This window comes from Myxine glutinosa, chromosome 3 (genome assembly GCF_964187855.1).
Source record: "Myxine glutinosa chromosome 3, kmMyxGlut1.1, whole genome shotgun sequence".
Classification (NCBI taxonomy): domain Eukaryota; kingdom Metazoa; phylum Chordata; class Myxini; order Myxiniformes; family Myxinidae; genus Myxine; species Myxine glutinosa.
Genome location: NC_136263.1, coordinates 67,557,159 through 67,580,131, shown reverse-complemented (window position 1 = coordinate 67,580,131; position 22,973 = coordinate 67,557,159). Strand labels below are relative to the sequence as shown.

Below are 22,973 nucleotides of genomic sequence, written 5' to 3'. Positions count from 1 at the left end.
AAGATTGTCATGGGGACCGCAAGGCTAACCCCCGCTCTAGCAGGGAAAATGGCCTTTAAAATGCATGTTGTTGTTGTTGTATATATATACATACCTGGCTGTTTGTCTGTTCACGGTTACGCTGATTGGCTGTGTGAGGCGCGGTGCACTGTGATTGGCTCCTGGCAAGATTATCGTGTAAACTTATAAAAAGCTGATATTCGAAATCTGACTCAATATTTTTTTTACGATCGAAACTCATGGCCTAAATAATAAAATCGAAATGTAGAATTAAATCGGGAAAAAAAAATTATGAAAAAAACGATTTTTAAAAACCCGATATATAAATTAAATAATACGCTTTGTGCGGTAAAACAGCCCCAAGCAGAAGTGTTATATTCACAATCGTCATGAGTTCCCTTTAACATTTCTCTTCATTGTGAAAAATACCAACAGCAACTATTAAAGCATCATTAAATATCGAAAGGTTGCGTCCCATCGGCGTCACAGGTATTCTGAGCCACACAGTTTATGTAGCCCCCAGGCTTCAAACCTTCCAGTCTATAGGATAATTCCTTTATGGCCCAGTGTAATTGGAATCAATCCAAGCTATATAAACATGATGTAATATATACAGACTTGGCATTTAATATGGAATATTTTTTTTGTGGGGGTGAACTTACTTTTCAAGATGTCTTAGAACCAAAAGTTCATTGGAATTATGTTGAAATTATTCTAGATTTTGTTAATGTGACCTTGAAAAGAAACAAAAACCACATTTGATATTTCGAAACAAATAAATTGATCCTTGAAAGTGATGTGAACTGATATCGAACTCAATTCATGGACAGTACTGTGTTAAACTTATGTGCGTTTTCCAGAAGTATCTCTTTATTTTGCACATAAGGCAAAAATATTTTTTAACAAAAACAAAAGCTAAATTATGACTGGGATTACGGACAGTAAAATTACAGTTCAGTACTTCGTGTAACCCCCAGGAGCATTCAGGAGAGCACTTACACGTTGATGCATGCTGTTCACGAGATTTGCCAAGGTTTGGACAGGAATCGCTTGCCATGCAGTGACAATAGCCTGCTGCAATTCACGCACAGAGGTCGGCTGATGGTCCAAGTGGTCGATTTGACGTGTTAATTCTGCCCACAAGTTCTCTATCGGATTCATATCCGGGGACTTGGCAGGCCACTCCATATGCTCTACACCACTGTCAGCAAGAAAGTGTTGGATCATGCGAGCACGATGAGGCCGTGCATTGTCATCTTGGAAGACAAAGTTTCCTCGAAAGGCTGCACGAGCAAATGGAAGCAAAGTTTCTTCCAGAATGGCCCTGTACTTGAACTGGTTCAGGTTTCCATTCAGAACAACCAGGTCAGTTTTGCCCCCTGCATGAAAAGCAGCCCGAACGGTCACCCCACCACTTGCAGCTTGGACTCTTGGCACTATACAATCTTCGTTGTAGGCTTCCTGCACTTGTCTGCGCACTCGGACGCGGCCATCTTGACGATAGACCAGAAATCTAGACTCGTCACTGAAGATCACGTGATTCCAGTGTCCTGGCTGCCATTGACGGTGCTCTCTGGCCCATTGCAATCGGCGCTGGCGGTGTTGTCTGGTCAGGCGTGGCTTTCTCAGGGGATGCCTGGCACGATAGCCTGCTTGAACCAGTCGTTGGTTGACTAGCCTTCTGGATACAGGCACATTTGTCAGTTGCTGCCACTCAGCCCTAAGCCGATTAGCTGACTTCCTTCCGGCCATTGCGGACTAACCGGTGCAGCTGGCGATCATCCCTCCTTGTGGTTCTGCGGGGACGTTCTGGCCTCGGTATTGGAGTCGGGACACCCCTCTGAGCATTTCGTTTCAGGATCTTTGACACCTGACCTTGAGTGGTGCCATACTGCCGAGCAATAGCACGCTGTTTCATGCCGTAATTTCGTATAGCCACCACTCAATGACAAACAGCATTGTCGAGTTGACGGACCATCTCCAGAGGAAGCGGCAATAACTTTTGGAGATGTGCAGCAGTTGTTTTCCACTAATACAGAACGCAACAACCCTTGTATACCCGACTGTGAAGCCAATCATCAAATGCACCTGTCCGTACATTTTGCCACGCCACCTGTGATATAATCCTGTTGTTGACTTATTGCTGTGACAGACAATCAGTGACATGGTTCTTTTAACAAATAAATCACCAAAGTGTAAAAGAAACTCACCAGATTGATATACTGAGTTAAGAAAGTAAACCCAAGTCAAGAAAAAAAAACGATTCCATATTAAATGCCAAGTCTGTGAATATATATATATATATACACGTAAGTAATGGGAATGTTTTGGCTTCATTACATAAACCGAGTTGGTTTTTTTTGTGGCATCGAGCAATCAAGCCAGTGTTCTGTGCTTATGCACTGCCCGTATTTTTTTTTTTTTTCAGAAGTGAATGAGGCTGCATTTATACATCGCCGTGCTTTTACAAAATATATATATTTTTGGGAGCAATCGAGGCTGTGCTTATACACCGTAGGTTTGTGCATTTCACATTTATGCCTGCAGCACACCAAATAAATCCTGCCTAAACTTTTATCCCATTCATGTTTAGTGTCCCATTTCGACCCGTTCCCTTTTCCCATTCCCTTATTGAAGTTATTAGAAACAATTAATCGGACATAATCTATAACTTTTTGTGTATAATCTTATGTGTTGTGTTTGGTTTTGTGCACCCATCATGATACGTTGTTAAGATACCCATCATTAAGATGTGACTTTGAGGTACCCACACTCTTCTCTAAGCCGTCTGGCCTGGGTTTGAATCTTGGCCCAGCTATCACAGACTGGGTGAATCATCAATGTGTGTTCTGTCCCTCGGATGGACGTTAAACTGGGTATTCCGACTATCCAGTCTACCTGCATTAGTTGATGGACATTAAGGATCCCACGATGTCCTTCATGAAGAGTGGGCGAGCTATCGCTGACACCATTGATAAATTACAAATTAATGTTTGAACTACTGCTGGGAAGGCAATGGCAAACCACCCATTATAACCCTTGCTCAGAAAGCTGATTTGGCTTCACAGACGCTCAGAAATGAGTATGGTACAGCAAACGTCAAATAAAGGTAGCAGCTGAATAGCAAAAGCGAAAAAAAAAAAACTGAAAAGGAAATTAAAGTTGTTTTTAAAGGAATTGAGCACAGGGAGAGGGGATTAAGGGAGAGAGAGGGAAGTGGGGGAGGGAGGAGAATGGGGAAGGAGTTGGGAATGGGGGTGGTGAGATGTGAGTGGGGGGGGGGGGGGGGTTGGTGGGAGCCATCTCCCTCATGGCCTAAATAGGGTGGGAGAAGGAGAGAGGAGTAGGGAGCAGGCAGTGGGAGATTGGAATGGGGGAGGGAGAGGGGAATTGGGGAGAGTGCGTGGAGTGGGTGAGAGACAGGGGAATGGGGGGGGGGGGAGAAATAGAAGTGTGGAGGGAGAGAAGCGAAGGGAGACAGAGTGGGGATAGGGAAGATTTTGGGGGAGGGAGAAGAAGTCTCTTTCTGTATCCATCCTGTCCACCCCATTCTTCCCTACCCCATTGAGTGTCCAGTTCTCCCTCTGTTTTGTTCTTCAACTCCACTGTTTGTTGTCCTGTTGCATCCTGATCTGTTTAGAGTCCTAGCTTTTCCTAGGTTGGCAACCATTGCACAGGCTTGATGGGTCGAATGGTCTCTTTCTTTGTTGAAGTTTCTGGGAAGGGAAGTCATCTATTATACGGTGCCTTCAAAAAGTATTCACATCCCTCGACATTTTCACATTTTGTTGCGTTACAGCCTGAATTAAACGTGGATTAAATTAAAAAATTGTCACCAATCCAGACAAAATACTCCATAATGACAAAATGAAAACGTGTTTGTCGAAATATTTACAAATTTATCGAAAATGAAAAACAGAAATATCTAATTTACATAAGTATTCAGCCCCCTGAGTCAATACTTCGTATAAGTGCCTTTGGCAGCGATTACAGCTTTGAGTCTTCTTTGGGTATGCCTGTATCAGCTTTGTACATATGAATTTGGGGAGTTTTCCCATTCTTCCAACATTCCATCTCCCTCTGATTCACCCCTTAACAATCCTATGCCCCTCCCTATAATTTCTTTCCTTGCAGTCAAAAAAGTACTCCTCTCTCTGGACACAAGCAAGGCATACGGACAAGATGGCATTCCTCCTTGTGTCTTGAAGGAGTGTGCTTCAGAACTTGCACCCGTGCTTGCTCGTTTGTTTCGTTTTTGTTTAAAAACCCAAACTTTTCCTCTTTCCTGGAAACATGCCTTAGTGCAGCCTATTTTAAAGAAGGGTGATCGTTCAAACCCTTCCGACTACCGTCCTATTGCTCTGACTTCTACTATTTCCAAAGTCTTTGAATGTCTTTTCAATAACCATTTCCTCAAGCATCTTGAATCCCAGTCTTCTATCTGACCATCAATATGGCTTTCGCAAGGCAAGATCTACCGGTGATATCCTTTCTTACATTACGAATGTCTGGGCCTCTTCTCTGAGAGATTTTGGGGAATCCTTTGTTGTAGGCCTTGATATCTCAAAGGCCTTTGACAGAGTTTGACAGAGTCTGATATCCAAGCTTCCCTCTTTCGGCTTTCCTCCTTCACTCTGCTCTCTCATATCGAGCTTTCTCTCTGACCACTCTATCTCTGTAATTGTCCATGGCTCAACATCTCCCTCCTTCCCTATCAACAGCGGTGTTCCTCAGGGTTCTGTTCTGTCTCCAACACTCTTCCTTCTTTTTATCAATGACCTTCTTTCTTCCACAAATAACCAAATGCACTCATATGCTGATGACTCAACGTTGCATTCCTCCATGTTTTTCCCATCTGTCCCATCTTCCCTCAATCGATCTGCATCTCGTTTTATTACAACCACCTCTTTAAATTCGGATTTGGTCAAGATTTCCCAGTGGGGCAAATGTAACCAGGTTAAGTTTAATGCTGCTAAAACTCAATTTCTTCCCATATCTCTCTCCAAAACTCCTCTCATCTCTCCAATCTCCTTTGAAAGTTCCACAATTACACCATGTGATACAATAAACCTACTAGGTATTACCCTAACTTCAAACCCATCCTGGAATCTACACATTACACAAATAGCTAAATCTGCCTCGAAGAAACTGGGAGTCCTGTTCAGATGTCGAAGATTCTTCTCCTCTCAACAGTTGCTTCAACTATATAAAGGATTGATTCGCCCTTGTATAGAGTACTGTTCTCACATCTGGGGAGGTTCTAGTTCCACATACTTACTGGACAGAATTGAATTAAAAGTAATTCGACTTATCAACTCTCCCAATCTGACCTCAAAACTTGACCCGCTCAAATTACGTCGCAAAGTTGGCTCTCTTTCTCTTTTCTACAGATATTACTTCGGTTTTTGCTCCTAAGAACTTGCTGCCTGTATACCTCCGCCATTAGCGAGACCACGGAATACTCGACAAGCCACTACATCACATGATTATTGTGTGGCCATTGGCAACTCTAGGGTGGGCCCGTTTCTTCCCCTCCACTGCCAAACTCTGGAACTCTTTACCTTCACATGTCTTTCCAAACACTTATGATCTTCCCCTTTTCAAAAAGCAGATTGTCTGCTTTCTCAAAAATTCTTAGATTATTCTCTCCTTCTTTACTTTTCTATCAATGCAGCTCTTTTATTTGGCCTGGCCTCGATGAGGACGACATAGTCTGTGCCTGGAGCCTTCTACATTTCAAAAAAAAAAAAAAAAAAAAAAAAAGATTTGCTCAAGCTCTGTCAAGTTGGATGTGGTGTGTCGGTGAACAGAAATCTTCAAGTCTTTCTACAAGTCGCAATGGGATTCAAGTCTGGGATTTGGCTGCGCCACTCGAGGACTTTCATGTTCTTGTTCTGAAGCTATACCAATGTTTATTTGGCTGTATGCTTGGGGTCATTGTCCTGTTGGAACGTAAATCTTCACCGCAGTCTCAAACAGGTTCTCCTCAATGATTTGCCTGTATTGGGCTCCATTCATTATTTCCTCTATCTTTACAAGTCTCCCAGTCCCTGCCACTAAAAAGCATTCCCATAGCATGATATAAGTGCCTTTGGCAGCAAGACATCACCATGCTTCACAATAGGGATAGTGTTCGATGGGTGATGAACTATGCTTGGTTTCCGCCAGACGTAGCGCTTTGCATTCAGGCCAAGGAGTTCAGTTTTTGTCTCATCAGAGCACAGAATCTTTTTCCTCATGCTCATAGTCTTTCAAGTTCCTTTCCGCAAAGTCCAGGTGTGCTGACATGTGACGTTTTCTCAGGAGTGGCTTCCGTCTGGCCACTCTCCCATAGAGCCTAGATTTGTGAAGTGCTGCAGAGACTTTTGTCCTTCCGGCAGGTTCTCCCATCTCGGCCAAGGAACTCTGCAGTTCTGTCAGAGTGGTCATTGGGTTCTTGGTCACCTCCCTGACCAAGGTCCTTCTTGCCCAGTTGCTGTTTGGTCGGACAGCCAGCTCTAGGAAGAGTCTGGGTTGTTCCATATTCTTTGCATTACCTAATGATGGAGCTCATTGTGCTCTTGGGAACTTTCAACACTCTAGAAATGGTTTTATACCCTGTGAGTTTTATACCCACATCTATTCCTCCTTACAATTATATCTCAGAGTTCTATGGCCAGTTCCTTGGACTTCATGGTAGAATTTCTGCTTTGACCTGCACTGTCAACTGTGGGACCTTATAGACCGATCTTATAAGGACGATCGGGCCCCCTCGCCAATAGGTGGCGCTCTTGCGTCCGCCATTACTGGGAGGCGTCCCGATCCAAACTTAACTCCAGCTGTCTGCGCCAGCACAACTATCATTGCGATCGTACATGAAAAGTGTCCGTGATAATCGTTCTCAAGTGTTTCTCTATACGTGTGGAGCGGTCGTGGACACCAGGCACCTGAAGGCACACGATACAAACCTCGTTTTCGGCGATTTCGCCGGGCGCCGCAGGCGCACGGCCATGCCGTCCTGAAGGCACCTGGCACCTGGGGGTACCCGGTTTCCACTTCCACCTGCACCAAACCTATTTTGACCGCGTACCCTATGCTATGCCATGCCGAGCCGCCCCCCCCCCCCCCCCCCCCGCCTTAGTCCGAGTTTCTCGACCACTACGATAACGACTCCTCTGACCGACCTGACTAGGTGCCCGTCCCTTCATCGACTCCTCCATACGGCCAGGTCTTGGCGGCTGTACCACAGCCGCCCCGCATGGATTCTTCCCTCAGAGTCCACCTCCGCCCGGGCCGGCCACCTCTGGCAACTATGGCTAGGCCCCGAGTGGCCGCTGCCGAGCTCCAAGTTCCTTGATCACTCGGGTCGCGACCCGACTGGGCCTCCATCCCTTCGTGCGGGCCGCCTCACCGGCTCCTTATCGCTTCATCGACTCTTCCATACGGCCAGGTAACGGCGGGTGTATCACTGCCGTCCCACACGGATTCTTCCCTCAGAGTCCACCTCCGCGCAGGCCGCCACACCGACCCCTCACCGGTCGTTTTGCTCGGTGGACCGGTGGTATCGTCCACGATTCCATCTTCTCCGATGAATCTAACACAAATATATTTTGTATCGATATTCTTTCGGCAAAGTGAACTGAGCCCGGTAACTGCATGTATTCTGAACGCTGGAGAGCAAGCCGAATGAAGCGGATGCCTCCCACCTATGGCGGCGTCTATAGAGGGCGCCCGTCCATTGAACCCTCCGTCGTCGGATCGGTCTATACAGAAAGGTGTGTTTCTTTTTAAATCATGTCCAATCAATTGAATTGGTCACAGGTGGGCTCCAATTAAGTTGTAGAGACATCTCAAGGATGGTTTAAGGAAAGTGGATGCACCTGAGCTCAATTTGAAGTGTCTTAGCAAAGGTGTTGAATACTTACTGCCTCAAGACATTTCAGCTTTTAATATTTAATTGATTTATAAATTCGAAAAAAAAATCCTCTACATTCATCTGCGAGCCTTGACTATACAAAATGACTTTAATGAACTGCCAATCACAGTTGGGGTGTATACTTTGAGGGTGTTCCCTGATGGCTCCCAACATGTTCAAGATGTTTCTTTTTTTATTTTAATGATAACTGGTATTTCATCTATATATTAAAATAGCGGCAGTTTTTTGTCTGTCCCTCTGTCATGCTAGGTCATTATGTCTATGATGTCATTACTGCGTATGATGGCTAACTCCACCGACCGCCATTTTAATTTATATGCTGTTCAGGCCGAACACAACGTCGAAACGGTCGAACCTGTCATATATCACAATCGCCATGCATGCGTTTTTCATTCAGTGTGAAACACATACAAAGCGATTGTTAAAATCATATCGAAAGCATACGCGGCATGGGTCTTCCAATGACACTATGTATAGGCCAATAATACTGTACTAACTAGCGTTCATTATTAAAGCGGTGTATTATTTCAGAACCCACTATGTTATCTCCCATGCCCAAGAAGGACTTTTGTCGTTGAAGATAATAAATCGTACCGCAATGACGTATTAATACTATAATAATTGCCTATACACTGCCCAAACAAAGGGAGGGTGTTCCACGGGTGTTTTTTTTCAAAATGCTAGTTCTTTTCAAAATGTTGTGCACAAAAAGGCCACACAAATGAAGTGATTGCATAAAATCCAGAAGGCTTTGTTCAACAGTACCTGTTTTTTCCTTCATATGTTCCTCTTCATTCTCCCATTTCCCCTTCATATTGCTGATTTCTGTAGAGAGGTTTTGTACCCCATTTGATTTTCACTCTACTGTTTTATAATGAAGTGTTCACTCAAAAATAATTATTGACAAGTTGGTGTTCAAGCAATTTCAGGTGAGTTATATATTGTTACGTTTGTGGGGGTAGGGATACTTTAGTCCAGGTAGATTTGTATCGATTAGTGTGCTCCGATTGTAGAAGAAGAAGAACCACTTAAATGTACTATAAGTAGGGACTTTGTATTCGACCGGACTGTCGGGTTAAGTTTGTATCTTCGTCCCCATTACGAGTGGGGCATGTTAATTAGCTCAGGGATTATGGGTAATTATCCCTTGTATGTCGTTACCTCTGTTATTTATTTCCTATGTCCCTTTTGTCACCACACCATAGACACATAGCCAAGCCACGCAATCGCCCGCATTTAAACTCACTAATTAAAAAACCTACCGGAAGTCATGCATCAAGTGCTGCCGCTGATAACAGTGACTTGGAATCGCACAGGACGGGCAGGCCTAGAGGACACACCCCTGAGGAGCTGTGATTGGGGGGGGTTTGATTGACAGGAAGGCCAGGGTAAGATGGGACTCGATGATTGGCGAAGGACCCCAGATGATGTCAGAGCCTGGACGGTAAAGAAATGCGCTGGAGGACATTTTCTCTCTCTTCGTTCTTCATCCTTGGCTCTTCTCTTCTTCTTGGCTTCACGATATAGCAGACATCATTCTCTTCTTCTCTCTTCTCTCTTCTCCTTGGCTCCTCGCTTTGACCGACATTTTCCTCTTGTGTGCCTTGTCGTTCTGGAGACGAATGCGAAGGGTAGTTGTTGCCGCTCTTGCCCTTCTGATTTGGGCGCTGTCACGATTGCCGTGCTGGGACATCCTGCTGGTGGTCGTGCAGAGGCACAGCAGCTGCGGCTGGGTGATGTGGTTTTCCGTGCAGAGGACGGGTGGACGAGCATGGTGTGGACGAGCATGGTGTGGAAGAGCGGGCTGCACGCGGCCCGTTCGATTCGCGTGGAAGGCCTGTTTCATGCCAGCGGGCGCGGCCTAGTGAACGAGGGCGTACTGAGGCCTAGCAGCGCGGGAGTGAGCGTATTTTTCCCGCCAATACCAGAGCCGCGGCCAGACTGTGCGATCGAGGCCTGGACGAGTCCTGACGAGAGGCACCGGTCGAGTGAGCTGAGTGCACGAACTAACCACACACATTTATTTTCAGTTATCCTTCCCTTTCGTCTGTTTTCAAGTCTGTTGCTGGGACGTCCCATTTAGGATTTTATTTACCGTGCATTATTTTGTATTACCGGCATTTCTTTTAATAAAGCCGGTATTTTTGGACATTTTAATTTTGTGTTGGTTTGAGTTATTTACCGGGTGAAGACTGCCGTTGGGATCCGTGTCGGTAAGTGCTCCGGTTTCTCCCCCTCCCTCTTGTTTCCCCACACGTGTTCTCCGCCATTTGATGAACGCCTTGGAGTAACAGCTCGTTTGGTCATCCGTGATACCTTAATGTGTTCACCAAGGGTAGTCACGTGACAATATATTGTTACGGACGCGGTTTAGATGTTATTTTGACCGAGCGGTTGGTATGACCGCGACCGAACAGTTATTCCCCGACTAGACCCCGATTCCACCCAGACGCTGACCAAATCGCGCTATGCTAAATCAATGATGGAAAGGACACAACGACTGGGATAGATGAAACGACGCAAGGGGTACAGTTCTCAAGACCTCCGGAGGAGGGTATAATTACAGTGGTGGAGAAAAGGGGGTAGATTACAAGGTAGAGTGAGGTAAAAGACACAGAAGAGATGGGCACTTAATTACAGTCTTATCTTATCCCAGACAGACCACAGACAAACGGAACAAGGCTGACTTACACAGGGATTGATGGCAGGAAGGGACAGGTAGTCGATAGCACAAGGTGCACCTTGGCTCGGGGACAGGATAAAGCACGGTCCAGTCCAGAGATGCGGGGAGGTCTCACAGCGCTCGGAGGGTACGTCTTGCTTGCTCCAAGCTCAGCGCGCATCTGTCGTCACCTCCCTCTTCCTGCGCATGCTCAGCGGGGAGTGACACGCCCTCGGCTGGTTGGCTCCGCCCCCCTGGAGCCGGTCCGCCGCTTCCATTGGGTGCGGGGGTTACCGGGCTCCGCCCTTGACGAGGAGCTGACAGGGAGCCCCTATTTGGTAACCCCGTCGAGCACATGTTCGATGGCGGCTCGTTGGGAAGGCCTCATGCCCTCCCAACACCCCCTACCAACCAAGCCGGAGTGAGGCCGCGCACTCCCTGTGCACGCCGCCACCGTTGCTGTTGTTGTTGTTGTTGTTGTTGTTGCTGAACCGTGAGGAAGAGCTGCGGGGAGGTATTGGGAGGTCCTAAACTTCCTAACGGTGCCATACAATCACATTCTGGTGCAACGAAGGGTCAGAATTAATGGAAACGAGTCCTTAACTGACATAGACTAAGAATAACTAGCAAGATGTCCTATAGTTGTCTTACATGAGATGCGGTGAACCTGGGCACGACATTTAATGGGGGAAATAGGGGGAGGTCGGGTCTACAGAGTGTTGTTTACAGAAAATGGGACTAGGGAATGGGGGATTGGGGATAGTTGGGAAGTATTGAGGAAATAGGGGAATATTTACAAGCGGATATGGGTGGATGCAAATCCCATATCCGCAACAATATATATGTATATATATATGGGTGGTGTATAATCATATATGATCAAATATGGTTGCAACAAAACCACAACTTATAAGTGTGCCTCAGGTGAGGTGAGGTACATTGCGATTGAGAATAAGGATGTGGTTTGAAGTAGGTGAAGTTGCAATTTACTTTTCAATTATCTCTCCCCTGGTCAGCTTCGTGCAGAGCTTTGTCAAGAATGCAAGCACGTAAAGGACATTATAAAGACAACCTCAAGCTTTAAGACTGATAATTTCCCTGCCCAGGGCCAGGAGCAGGAAGAGCCCACACGAGATCCAGATGTCTGGCCTGCACCCACACCAACTGAAAGCAGGTGCACAGTTTGTATATGTGATCTCGACAGAACGGGATCATATTTGTTATGAACACAAATACTGTATGACAGACTTTTCACCTAACACCCTCACTCCCCTCAAACCCTTCTCTCCCCCACCTCACCTCGACTTTATGAGTAATAGTAATTACACGATCCCATAATGAGATGTGTTTGTTACCTCCGCCACCGAAGGTGGGTGATGGTTATGTTTTCACCCCTGTCTGTTTGTAATTAGGTGAGCTCAAAATGTTGTGGATGGATTCGAACAAAATTTGGTGGAGATGCTGGGACGAAATGATTAGATTTTAGTGAGGATCCAGATCCAGATCTGGATCCAAGAATTCTGAAGTGATTCTTCACCTTTGAGAGACGATTCCATTTTGGGGACGATTCGAATACAGATCCTGATAAGGGAATTCTTCAAGTCATTCTTCACTATTGGGTGTTCAGGCTAAAACCTATTATATAGCACGATATCTCAAAAAGTTGTGGATGGATTCAGACGAAACTTGGTGGATAGGTTGTGTGTGTGACAAGGAAGAATTGATTAAATTCTGGGGACGATTTGAATACAGATACTATCAGACAATTCTTCAAGTCATTCTTCGCTATTGGGTGATCATGCTGAAACCGATATATAGCATGATATCTCCAAAAGTTGTAGACGGATTCGGACGAAATTTGATGGAGAGGTTGGGTGCGTGCAAGGACGAATCGATTCGATTTTGCCAAGATCCGAATACAGATGCGAATACGAGATTTTTCTAAATTTCCAAGTAGTTCATCACCATTGAAGGATGGTGCCAAAACGATATATAACATGATATTTCAAAACGTTATGGAAGAGTTATGACTAAACTAGGTGGACGAGTTGGTTAGGCGACAAGAACAAGCCAAATAGATTTTGGTTCAGGTCCGAATCCAGATCCGGCCTATCAATGAGATACAAAACATAAACTGTTCAGCCTGGTGGAGGTATGCACTCTACAGAGTACCGTTTTAGTTTCACATGTCTTTATGAACAGATATGATGCAATGGACTCCTCCCTTGTAACATGATTTTACATATTTTGAAGAGTCATGCTTGTACAGTTTCTTATGCTGCTTTCCCACGCAGGCCATCTCCAAACGCAATTCGTGCTGCAGTTGGAGAGGTACGCAATGCAGGCCGCCGTGAAGCCAAGGGTCAGCGACGTGACGGGTTCCCCAAGCCTGCTTCACGGCCCTCTCCCCAAGGAAAATTAGATCGTCTTAAAGCTGGTGCTGTTCGAGAGAACAAGTTCAAAGGCAAGGATGCTGATAACAAGGTACATTTAAGCCTGTTGCATTTTGACTACATTGGCATTTTCTGCTTGATTGGGAATGTTATAATTTTGAATGAAGATTACTTTAAATAGTTGTCGATTATTTTTTTTTTTTTTTTTTTTTTTTTTGTATACTGAATCGAGGCTCGTGAAAGAGCTAACATTTACTTCACAAACAAATCAACCAGACAAACAAAATAAAATATATAAAAAGAGGGAGCGGAAGACAAGATGGGGAGAGAAGGGGAAGCACACAAACACAACATTTGAGAGCAGGGAGATGTGTGGAAGGGAGAGGGCTTGGGGGGAGGAGGCGTGGGAAGGGGGGGGGGGGCAGGGAGAAGTATAAAACACAAGGACACCAAGGACTTCCAGGACAGAAGTTGGTATTTCAAAAAAGTGGAATTGGGGTGAAATTAGCGGGGGTAGAAAAGATCAAGGTTTTGGATGGGGGAAGATAAGAGATGGTGGTGAACAGCTGTTTTAAAGACCTGGAGGGTGGAGTGGGATTGAAGAGAGTGAGGGAGTTTGTTCCAGAGGCTGGAGAAAAGAGGAATGAAGGAGTGAAGGTGAGCAGAGAGTCTTGATTTTGGCAGTTTGACCATAAGAGGGTTGCAGGCAGATCTTGTGTGACCTGTAGGAATATTTGCGGGACAGAACCCAGAGAGAGCTGGGGGGGGGCAAGGCCAGAGAGGAGTCGGTAGAAGACGGAAAGACCACCAACCTGCCTGCGGTGAGTGAGTGAGAGGCCCTTGGAGTTAGCTTCATCGCGGGAGATTCCAATGATTCTAAATGCTTTGGTTTCAACAGCGTGAAGACGAGCTAGGTGTGAGGCAGGAGCACCAGCCCAGAGGGGAGAGCAGTATTCCATTGAGCTGCAGATGAAAGCCTTGTATGTGGTGAGGAGCTCAGGTGTGCCAAGGAAGGACTTCGCACGACGGAGGATGCCCAGTCGGCGACTGGCTTTGGAGGCCAGATTTGAAATGTGGTTTTCCCAGGAAAGATCATGGCGGATAGTGAGACCCAAAAGCTTGAGTGACAAAACTTCTTGGAGAGGATTATTCAGAAAGTGGATGGGAGGGTTGTCCAGTCGGTCTTTTCGGAGAGACATCGTAAGAGTGTGAGATTTGTCAGGATTGAAAGACATGTTCCACTTGTTTGCCCAGTCTGTGATTTTGTCCAGGTCTGCAGAGAGTGAGGAGGCTGCAGACTGCCGATCTGAGGGATGAAGAATGGAGCGACAGAGAGTAGTCATCAGCAAAGAGATACAGAGGATTTTCAAGAGAGTCAGAGAGATCATTGATGAAGACCAGAAAAAGCACAGGGCCCAGAACACTGCCTTGTGGAACTCCAGCCTGAACAGGAAGAGGAGATGAGAGAAACCCATTCAGGGCCACACGTTGACTACGACTAGAGAGGAAGTCCGCCAGCCATGCGTGGAGATTTCCATGGATACCAAAAGAGGAGAGTTTGGTGAGCAGAGCGGGGTGCCAGACCGTATCGAAGGCACGTGATATGTCAAGGGAGACTGCTCTAATTTCCTGTTTGGCATTGAGGACCTCCATCCATTGTTGAGAAAGCAGAAGCAGCATGTCCAGAGTAGAGTGTCCAGGTCTGAAACCAAATTGATGATCAGAGATCAAGCCATTGGAGAAGAGGAAAGATTTCATATCTGAAGCAATGATGGATTCCATGACTTTGCTGATAATTGGGAGAAGGCTGATTGGTCTGTAGTTGCTGGGATCTGTTTTTGCACCTTTTTTGTGCAAAGCGGTGATGTTGGCAGATTTCCAAGCAGATGGAAGATGACCTTGAGCAAAAGAGAGGGTGAAGAGAACAGAGAGAGGGAGTGAAAGAGCGGAAGAACAGGATTTTAGGACCCGTGGGCTGATGCCGTCAGGTCCAGTTGCCGAATCCGAGTCGAGGGTTGACAGAAACTTTTCCACCTTGTCAGGAGGAAAGGACACGGAGTCCAGGAGCAGCTGGGTACGACTGGGTACGGTGGGTACAGAGAGGGATGGGTTTGGGACACAAGATTTAGAGGCAAACACAGAGTTGAGGCATTCAGCTTTTTCACGTGCGGAGTCAGCCGTGTGGCCATTTGAGTTGAGGGAGGGGATGGAGGGGGAACAAACACCAGAAACAGATTTGACCAGACGCCACCAGGATTTTGAAGAGGGAGACAGATAAGAGAGTTCGGTCCTGAGAACGGAGAGATGTTGTTTCCTGGCTCTCCTGAGGGTGGACACACACTTGTTTCGGGCTTTGTGAAAGGAAATTAGATTTCCTTCCGTTGGATTTGCTTTCCAGGAGACGAAAGCAAGTTGTTTCTGGGCAATAGCCTCACCACAAGATTCCGTGTACCATGGACGGGTAGGAAGGGTATGACAACTGAAGACGAGATGGGATAAATCTGTGCATGAGAGAGAGCAATTTACTTTGGAAGAATTCCCAGGATAAGTTGATGTCAGAGGCGGTAGAGATGGGAGACCAGTCCAGATGATTGATGGCTGCTTGAAGACCGTGCCAGTTGGCCTGAGTGAAATGCCAGACTCGTCGACGCTGAGGAGGCTCTCTGAGAATGGTCAGAGAGATGTCCACTTTAACAAGCACATGATCAGAAGAGCCTATTGGAGCAGAAGAAGAGCAGCAGACATTTTCAGGGAAGTTAGTCATAACCAAGTCCAGAAGAGAAGATGCTCCGTTGACTGAAATCCGGGTCGGGAAATTGACAGATTGTGTCAGTCCCAGTGAGTCACAGAAGTCCTTTGCTGAAGAGCCATGGCTGGTGAGAGAGGTACCCACACCCAGCCAACTGGCATTGTGACAGTTGAAATCACCACATATGAGGAAGAGAGAGTTGGGATGGGTAGATAGAAGTTGGTCCATATTCTCAGACAGCGAGATGTAGATGGAGTCATCACTGTTTGGTGGACGGTACAACACACATATGAACAAAAGGTGGGAGCGAAGGGGAAGCCGTAGCCAAAGGTATTCCTGGGGGTGAGGTGGAGAGAGGGCAGTGCAGGGCGAGTGAGGAAGAGTTTTTTATAAAGATAGCAACCCCACCTCCAGGACGAGGCTCAGGTCTATCATACCAGAGGAGGGAGTAACCTGGGAGAGATACCAAGGAATCAGAGACATCATGAAGGAGGAAAGTTTCTGTTAAGCAGATCACGTCTAGTTTGTCAGAAGCAACCTGTATGGAGAGATCAGACAAGTTTGAGCGAAGGCCCCGGATGTTTGAGGTCCATACTGTTGAGGAAGAGGAAGGGGGAGCATCGGATACAGAACAGGGGGGGGGGAGCGGTAGGGTAAGATGTGGAAGAGGAGGAAGAGGTAGGGAGAGCTGTTGAAGGTGTGTCAGAGATTACAGAATAGCTTGGAGAAAGGGAAGAATGGGGCGGACAAAAGGTTTGATGGTGATTGGGAGAGGCGCAGTGAGGTGTTATTTGACGAGGGGGAAGAGCGAGGCAGAAGGTTGAGGGAGATGAAGTTGGAAGGGGGAAGAAGCGGGGAGGACGCTTTGAGGAGGAGGTGTGAGAGGGGAGTCTAGGAGGGGAGGAGCGAGGGAGAGTCTCGGAGGGGAGGGGTGTGGGGGGAGATTTGAAAGGAATGGGTGATTGGGAAGATTTGGAGGGGAGGGGGAAGATTTGAAAGAGATGGGTGATGGGGATGATTTGGAGGGGAGGGGCAAGGGGGTAGATTTAGAGGGGAGGGGTGATGGGGAAGTTTTGTAGGGGAGGGGTGATGGGGAAGTTTTGGAGGGAAGGGGTGATGGGGAAGCTTTGGAGGGAAGGTGTGATGGGGAAGATTTGGAGGGGAGGGGCAAGGGGGAAGATTTGGAAGGGAGGGGCAAGGGGGAAAATTTGAAACAGATGGGTGATGGGGAAGATTTGGAGGGGAGGGGCAAAGGGGTAGATTTGGAGGGGAGGGGTGATGGGGAAGTTTTGAAGGGGAGGGGTGATGGGTGAAGATTTGGAGTGAAGGGGTGATGGGGAAGTTTTGGAGGGAAGGGGTGATGGGGAAGATTTGGAGGGGAGGGGTGATGGGGAAGATTTGGAGGGGAGGGGTGAGATTGGATTTTGTAAAGTGCACGATTAATGGGAAACGAACATGTATTGCAAAATGAGTTTCTTGAGACCTTCGAGTCAAAAATACGTTTGAGGATGCTGGAGGGAGGATGGAGTGCTGGAGAGTTTAGGGAATGAATGAAAGATGCACAATAAGAGATGGAATTTTTTTTTGGAATGAATAGATTTGGTGAGCAAGTCGAAAGCATCCTTTTATAGAAGAAGAAGAAAAAGGTGTTATAGAATATGACAGAATACAGGTCTTCAGGGGACAGATTAGACATTTTTTAACAACGTGATCACGTGATCACAAACAACGTGGTCGAAGAACGAACGAACAAATAAGAACGAATAAACAAATAAGAACAGAAGGAAATTGTTTTTTGTTTTTGTTTTTTTTGAGGAGATTTTAAAACAAGGAAGTATGGGGTGAAAAGACCGTGAAAAACAGAGACCGGAAAGTAATTGCTGCGCGATCGGAGAACCGCTGAGACAAAAACAAAGCCTCGAGCCAAGGTCGGACACGGTAGCCTAGTACTACACTTAGGCCTCAGAATACGCGATACGAAAGACCGACGATTCTGTACACAGGTATGAAAAACCAACGCCAAGAATACTATTAAAGACACCCCAATAGGTACATACACCGAGAGAAAGATACAGTTTCGACAAAAACACAATTGTGAAAAGTTACTTAACTTCGAAAGCGAGCGCGCATGGACAGCTTTGAAGAGACGAGACCTCCAATCTTGCGCATCTATACGATCTTCTCGATTAAATTCTCAATTAAAGGATCTTCTCGATTAAAGGATCTTCTCGATTAAATTGGATGTAGGTTGTTGTGATTCATCCAGTCAAATTAAATCAGCAAAGGTTTATAAAAGAAAAAGCTGGACTGACGATTCAGTAAAGCCGACGTTTCGACGCGAATTCACTCGCCTTGTTCACGGCAGATGTTGAAGTGAAGAAGAAGCTTGAAAATCTTCACATGACATCAGCCTTTGGTAAGATGAATTGGTCTGTTAACCAATCAGGGCATCCCGTGACGATTGCAGATGACGTGGGAGAGATGTAATAGCCTTGTCCCACGTCCGTGACAGATTAAATCGCAAACCGCCCCTTTTGTTGAGAGATGGTGATTCAACTCTTCCCCAAATGGATTCCTTTACACCACGGGCAGATAACTTTTTTCTCTAATATAACCACTTCACTGTTATCAAAGCTGTGACCATGCAGGTTCAAGTGCATATATATACAGCAGAGTTCAAAGCCTCTTCATGATTTGGACGACAATGTTGGTTCATAAGGGACCTTAAGAGTTTTCCGAGTTTCTCCTATGTAGGTATCGGTGCATGATGGGTCTCCACATCCGAAGCCATACACCAAGTCGTGTTTCCTATCCTGGATCTTGTCCTTAACATGAACTAACTGGCTGTGCAGAATTCTGTGTGGTTTATATGATGTCACATTGCCAAACTTGGAGAAGTGTGGTTTATATGAAGTAACAATGCCAAACTTGGAGAAGGATCTTCTCGCTTTCAGCCATATAGGGAATAGTCACTCATGTCATGTTTTCTTGATCCGTGTCCTGTTGTTGTTCGCCGGACATGATGTTGTTCTTACTACTTCCCGCTTTCCAAAAAGACCAACTGGGGTAACCACACTTGCTGAGAGCGCTCCTGATGTTCTCCTTCTCACATAATTTTCCCTCCTGTGTGGTCGCAATATTGTCTGCCCGATGGAAAAGATTGCGTATGACCGATAATTTATGGATCAATGGGTGGTATGACTCAAACTGCAAATAGTGGTTGGTATGTGCAGGTTTCCTGTAAGCCTCGAAATTCACATGGCCATCACCATTCATGTGAATCTTGCAATCCAGAAAGGCCAAATGATCATTGTTGTATGGTTATTGTGTGAACTGGATGTTCTCATCCACACTGTTCAGGTAATTAAATATGTCTTGCTGTTCACACTTCTTTATACCTACAAAAGTGTAATTACAGACCAATCAGCAAGGTCATGGAATCCCTCATCACTTCTGATATTAAATCCTTCCTGTTCTCCAATGGCTTGATCTCTGATCATCTATTTGGATTCAGACCAGGCCACTCTACTCTGGACATGCTGCTTCTGCTGTCTCGACAATGGATAGACGATTAGACGTCCTCAACGCAAAACAAGAAATCAGAGCCGTTTCTCTTGACATATCTCATGCCTTCTATACGGTCTGGCACCCTGCTCTGCTCTCCAAACTCTCCTCTTATGGTATCCATGGAAATGCTTGGCTCGTGGACTTCCTCTCCTGTCTGTCAACATGTGGCTCTCAATGAACCCTTTCTTCTCCTCTCCTTTTCAAGGCTGGAGTACAGCAAGACAGTGTTCTGGGCCCTGTGCTTTTTTCTGATTTTCATTAATGATCTATCCAACTCTCTGGAAAATCCACTATCTTTTTGCTGATGACACCACTCTCTGCCGCTTCATATCTCAACCCTCAGATTGACAGGCAGCAGCCTCATCACTCTCTGCAGACCTCGACAATATCACAAACTGGTCAAACAAGTGGAACATGTCTTTCAATCCTGACAAATCTCACACTCTCACGATGTCTCTCTGAAAAGACCATCTGGACAACCCTCCCGTATACTTTCTCAACAATCCTCTCGAAGAAGTTCTGTCACTCAAGCTTTTGGGTCTCACTATCTGCCGTGATCTTTCCTGGGAAAACCACATTTCCAAGCTGGCCTCCAAAGCCAGTCCCTGTCTGGGCATCCTCCGTCGTGGGAAGTCCTTCCTCGGCACGACTGAATTCCTCACCACATATAAAGCTTTCATCTGCAGCTCAATGGAATACTGCTCTCCCCTCTGGGCTTGTGCTCCTGCTTCACACCTAGCTCAGCTTCACGCTGTAGAATCCAAAGCATTCAGAATCATTGGTATCTCCCGTGATGAAACTGATTCTGAGGGCCTATCATTGCACTCATCGCGCTCACTGCACGCAGGTTGGTGGTCTTTCTGTCGTCTATCGACTCCTCTCTGGCCTTGCACCCCCTGTTCTGTCTGTGCTCTGTCCCCCAAATATTCCTGCAGGATGAACAAGACCTGCCAGCAACCCTCTTCTGATGAAACTGCCAAAATCAAGACTATCTGCTTACTTTCACTCTTTCATTCCTCTTTTTTCCTGCCTCCGGAACAAACTCCCACAATCTCTTCAATCCCATTCCTCCCTCCAGGTCTTCAAAACAGCTGTCCACTACCATCTTTTATCTTTCCCCATCCAAAACCTGATATTTTCTACCCCCGTTAATCTGCCCTAAATCCACCTCTTTCAAATTCCGATTTCTTTCCTGAAAGTCCTAGTAGTGTCCATCTTGCTTGTCCTGTGTACTCCACCCCAGCCTTCTCCCTTTTTTTTTTTTTTTTTGTATACTGAATCGAGGCTCGTGAAAGAGCTAACATTTATTTCACAAAAAATCAACCAGACAAACAAAATATACAAAAAGAGGGAGCGGAAGACAAGATGGGGAGAGAAGGGGAGGCACACAACCACAACATTTGAGAGCAGGGAGAAGTGTGTGAGGGAGAGGGCTTGGGGGGAGGAGGCATGGGAAGGGGGGGGGGTAAGTATAAAACACAAGGGGACCGAAATTAGCGGGGGTAGAAAAGATCAAGGTTTTGGATGGGGGAGGATAAGAGATGGTGGTGAACAGCTGTTTTAAAGACCTGGAGGGTGGAGTGGGATTGAAGAGAGTGAGGGAGTTTGTTCCAGAGGTGGGAGAAAAGAGGAATGAAGGAGTGAAGGTGAGCAGAAAGTCTTGATTTTGGCAGTTTAACCATAAGAGGGTTGCAGGCAGATCTTGTGCGACCTGTAGGAATATTTGGGGGACAGAGCCCAGAGAGAGCTGGGGGGGCAAGGCCAGAGAGGAGTCGGTAGAAGACGGAAAGACCACCAACCTGCCTGCGGTGAGTGAGTGAAAGGCCCTTGGAGTTAGCTTCATCGCGGGAGATTCCAATGATTCTGAACGCTTTGGTTTCAACAGCGTGAAGACGAGCTAGGTGTGAGGCAGGAGCACCAGACCAGAGGGGAGAGCAGTATTCCATAGAGCTGCGGATGAAAGCCTTGTATGTGGTGAGGAGCTCAGGTGTGCCAAGGAAGGAATTCGCACGACGGAGGATGCCCAGTCGGCGACTGGCTTTGGAGGCCAGATTTGAAATGTGGTTTTCCCAGGAAAGATCATGGCAAATAGTGAGACCCAAAAGCTTGAGTGACAGAACTTCTTGGAGAGGATTATTCAGAAAGTGGATGGGAGGGTTGTCCAGTCGGTCTTTTCGGAGAGACATCGTAAGAGTGTGAGATTTATCAGGATTGAAAGACATGTTCCATTTGTTTGCCCAGTCTGTGATTTTGTCCAGGTCTGCAGAGAGTGAGGAGGCTGCAGACTGCCGATCTGAGGGATGAGGAATGGAGCGACAGAGAGTAGAGTCATCAGCAAAGAGATAGAGAGGATTTTCAAGAGAGTCAGAGAGATCATTGATGAAGACCAGAAAAAGCACAGGGCCCAGAACACTACCTTGGGGAACTCCAGCCTGAACAGGAAGAGGAGATGAGAGAAACCCCTTCCCTTCCACAGATCTCCCGATTTCCCTTTTTTCTGCAGGTGTTGTTGCCCTCTCTATCTCTCGCCCTCTTGTCTCCTGCTCCCTTTATTATATGTTCTGTGTGTTAGCTCGAACACGAGCCTCGACTGAGTATAGAAAAAAAAATGTTTTAGATTGGTAACATGTAGGTTTGGTATAGTGCTGCTATTGGTCTCCTTTTTGCTGTATATTGCTTGCATCCTCCATTGCTTGCAATTGCTCCTCCTTGTACATTCTTACTTTCCCCCTTTATGATTGATTACATGTACATTTTTGTAGACATTTTGATTGTTCCTTAAATGCTTGTCATTAAATCTCTTAAACAGCACCGCATGCTCCCCTTTGCCACATTCACATTGTAAATAACCCCCCCCCCCCCCCCCCCCCTATTGTTGAACTTTTTCTGATCTGTCTGTGTCCATCCTTTCCTCCATTGGTGTGGCACCATCCACATGTCATGTTAGCCTTGGAGATTATAATTCCCCAATTAATTAGCTCTAATCTGCAGATTCCTGTGAGCACTAGTGGTTGCTCGGGCGCATCCAATTTCGAACCTAAAAATCCATAAATAAAGTGCAAACCGAGGGCGCGAGACCCGGTTGGAAAACCACGTGACTTCAGGTAAACAGCAATTAGACGGAAGATCCTGCGGGCACCTGGTAGACTAATTGACACTCAACAACAACCCGCTGTGACACAGTGCTATCTGCGCTTGGTGGCCTCAGGCTCGGTAAGTCCAAGGGGAACCGAGGCTCCCCCTCGTAAGTAATCCCCAAAACCCAGTGCCTTAAAAATAAATGGATAGACACACAAACACAGATAAATAGGCAGCTAACAGATAGATAAGTAGATAGATAGACACACAGAAAGACACACATAGCTAGATAGACAGATGCACACACTGCTCACATGTGCATGAAATTAAAGTGGAAGCATTAGTTAGGAGTATGAGGTTCCGTTTGGAGGAGAAATCAATTTGCTTCCAATAGAAAGAAGTTTTCTCGGTGAAGTAAGTGGACGAAAAGAAATTATTTGTTGGACAGAATTGATGGAATAATTTGTGGTTATATGATTTTTTTTTTTACTTCTCTTAGTTGTGCAAACTAGTGACATTGAGATTATACACCACCCATGAAACTTTGTGTCAGAACGTTATTTTTTAGGCCTCACATGTGCATGAAAATAAAGTGTAAGCATTCGTAAA

General features: G+C 46.1%; 1 protein-coding gene across 6 annotated transcripts in view; it reads left to right on the top strand.

The window, feature by feature from the left end:
• Positions 1–22,973, top strand: part of LOC137423535 (katanin p60 ATPase-containing subunit A1) — a 65,804-nt gene that overhangs the window by 23,008 nt on the left and 19,823 nt on the right. For 5 of the 6 annotated variants that reach the window (XM_078774162.1, XM_068110804.2, XM_068110806.2 and 2 more), the window contains exons 3-4: positions 11,594–11,751; positions 12,872–13,061. In XM_078774162.1, coding sequence (XP_078630288.1) covers positions 11,594–11,751; positions 12,872–13,061 — 348 coding nt within the window. The remainder of the gene's footprint in view (positions 1–11,593; positions 11,752–12,871; positions 13,062–22,973) is intronic. The other variant, XM_068110807.2, reaches the window with a different exon arrangement.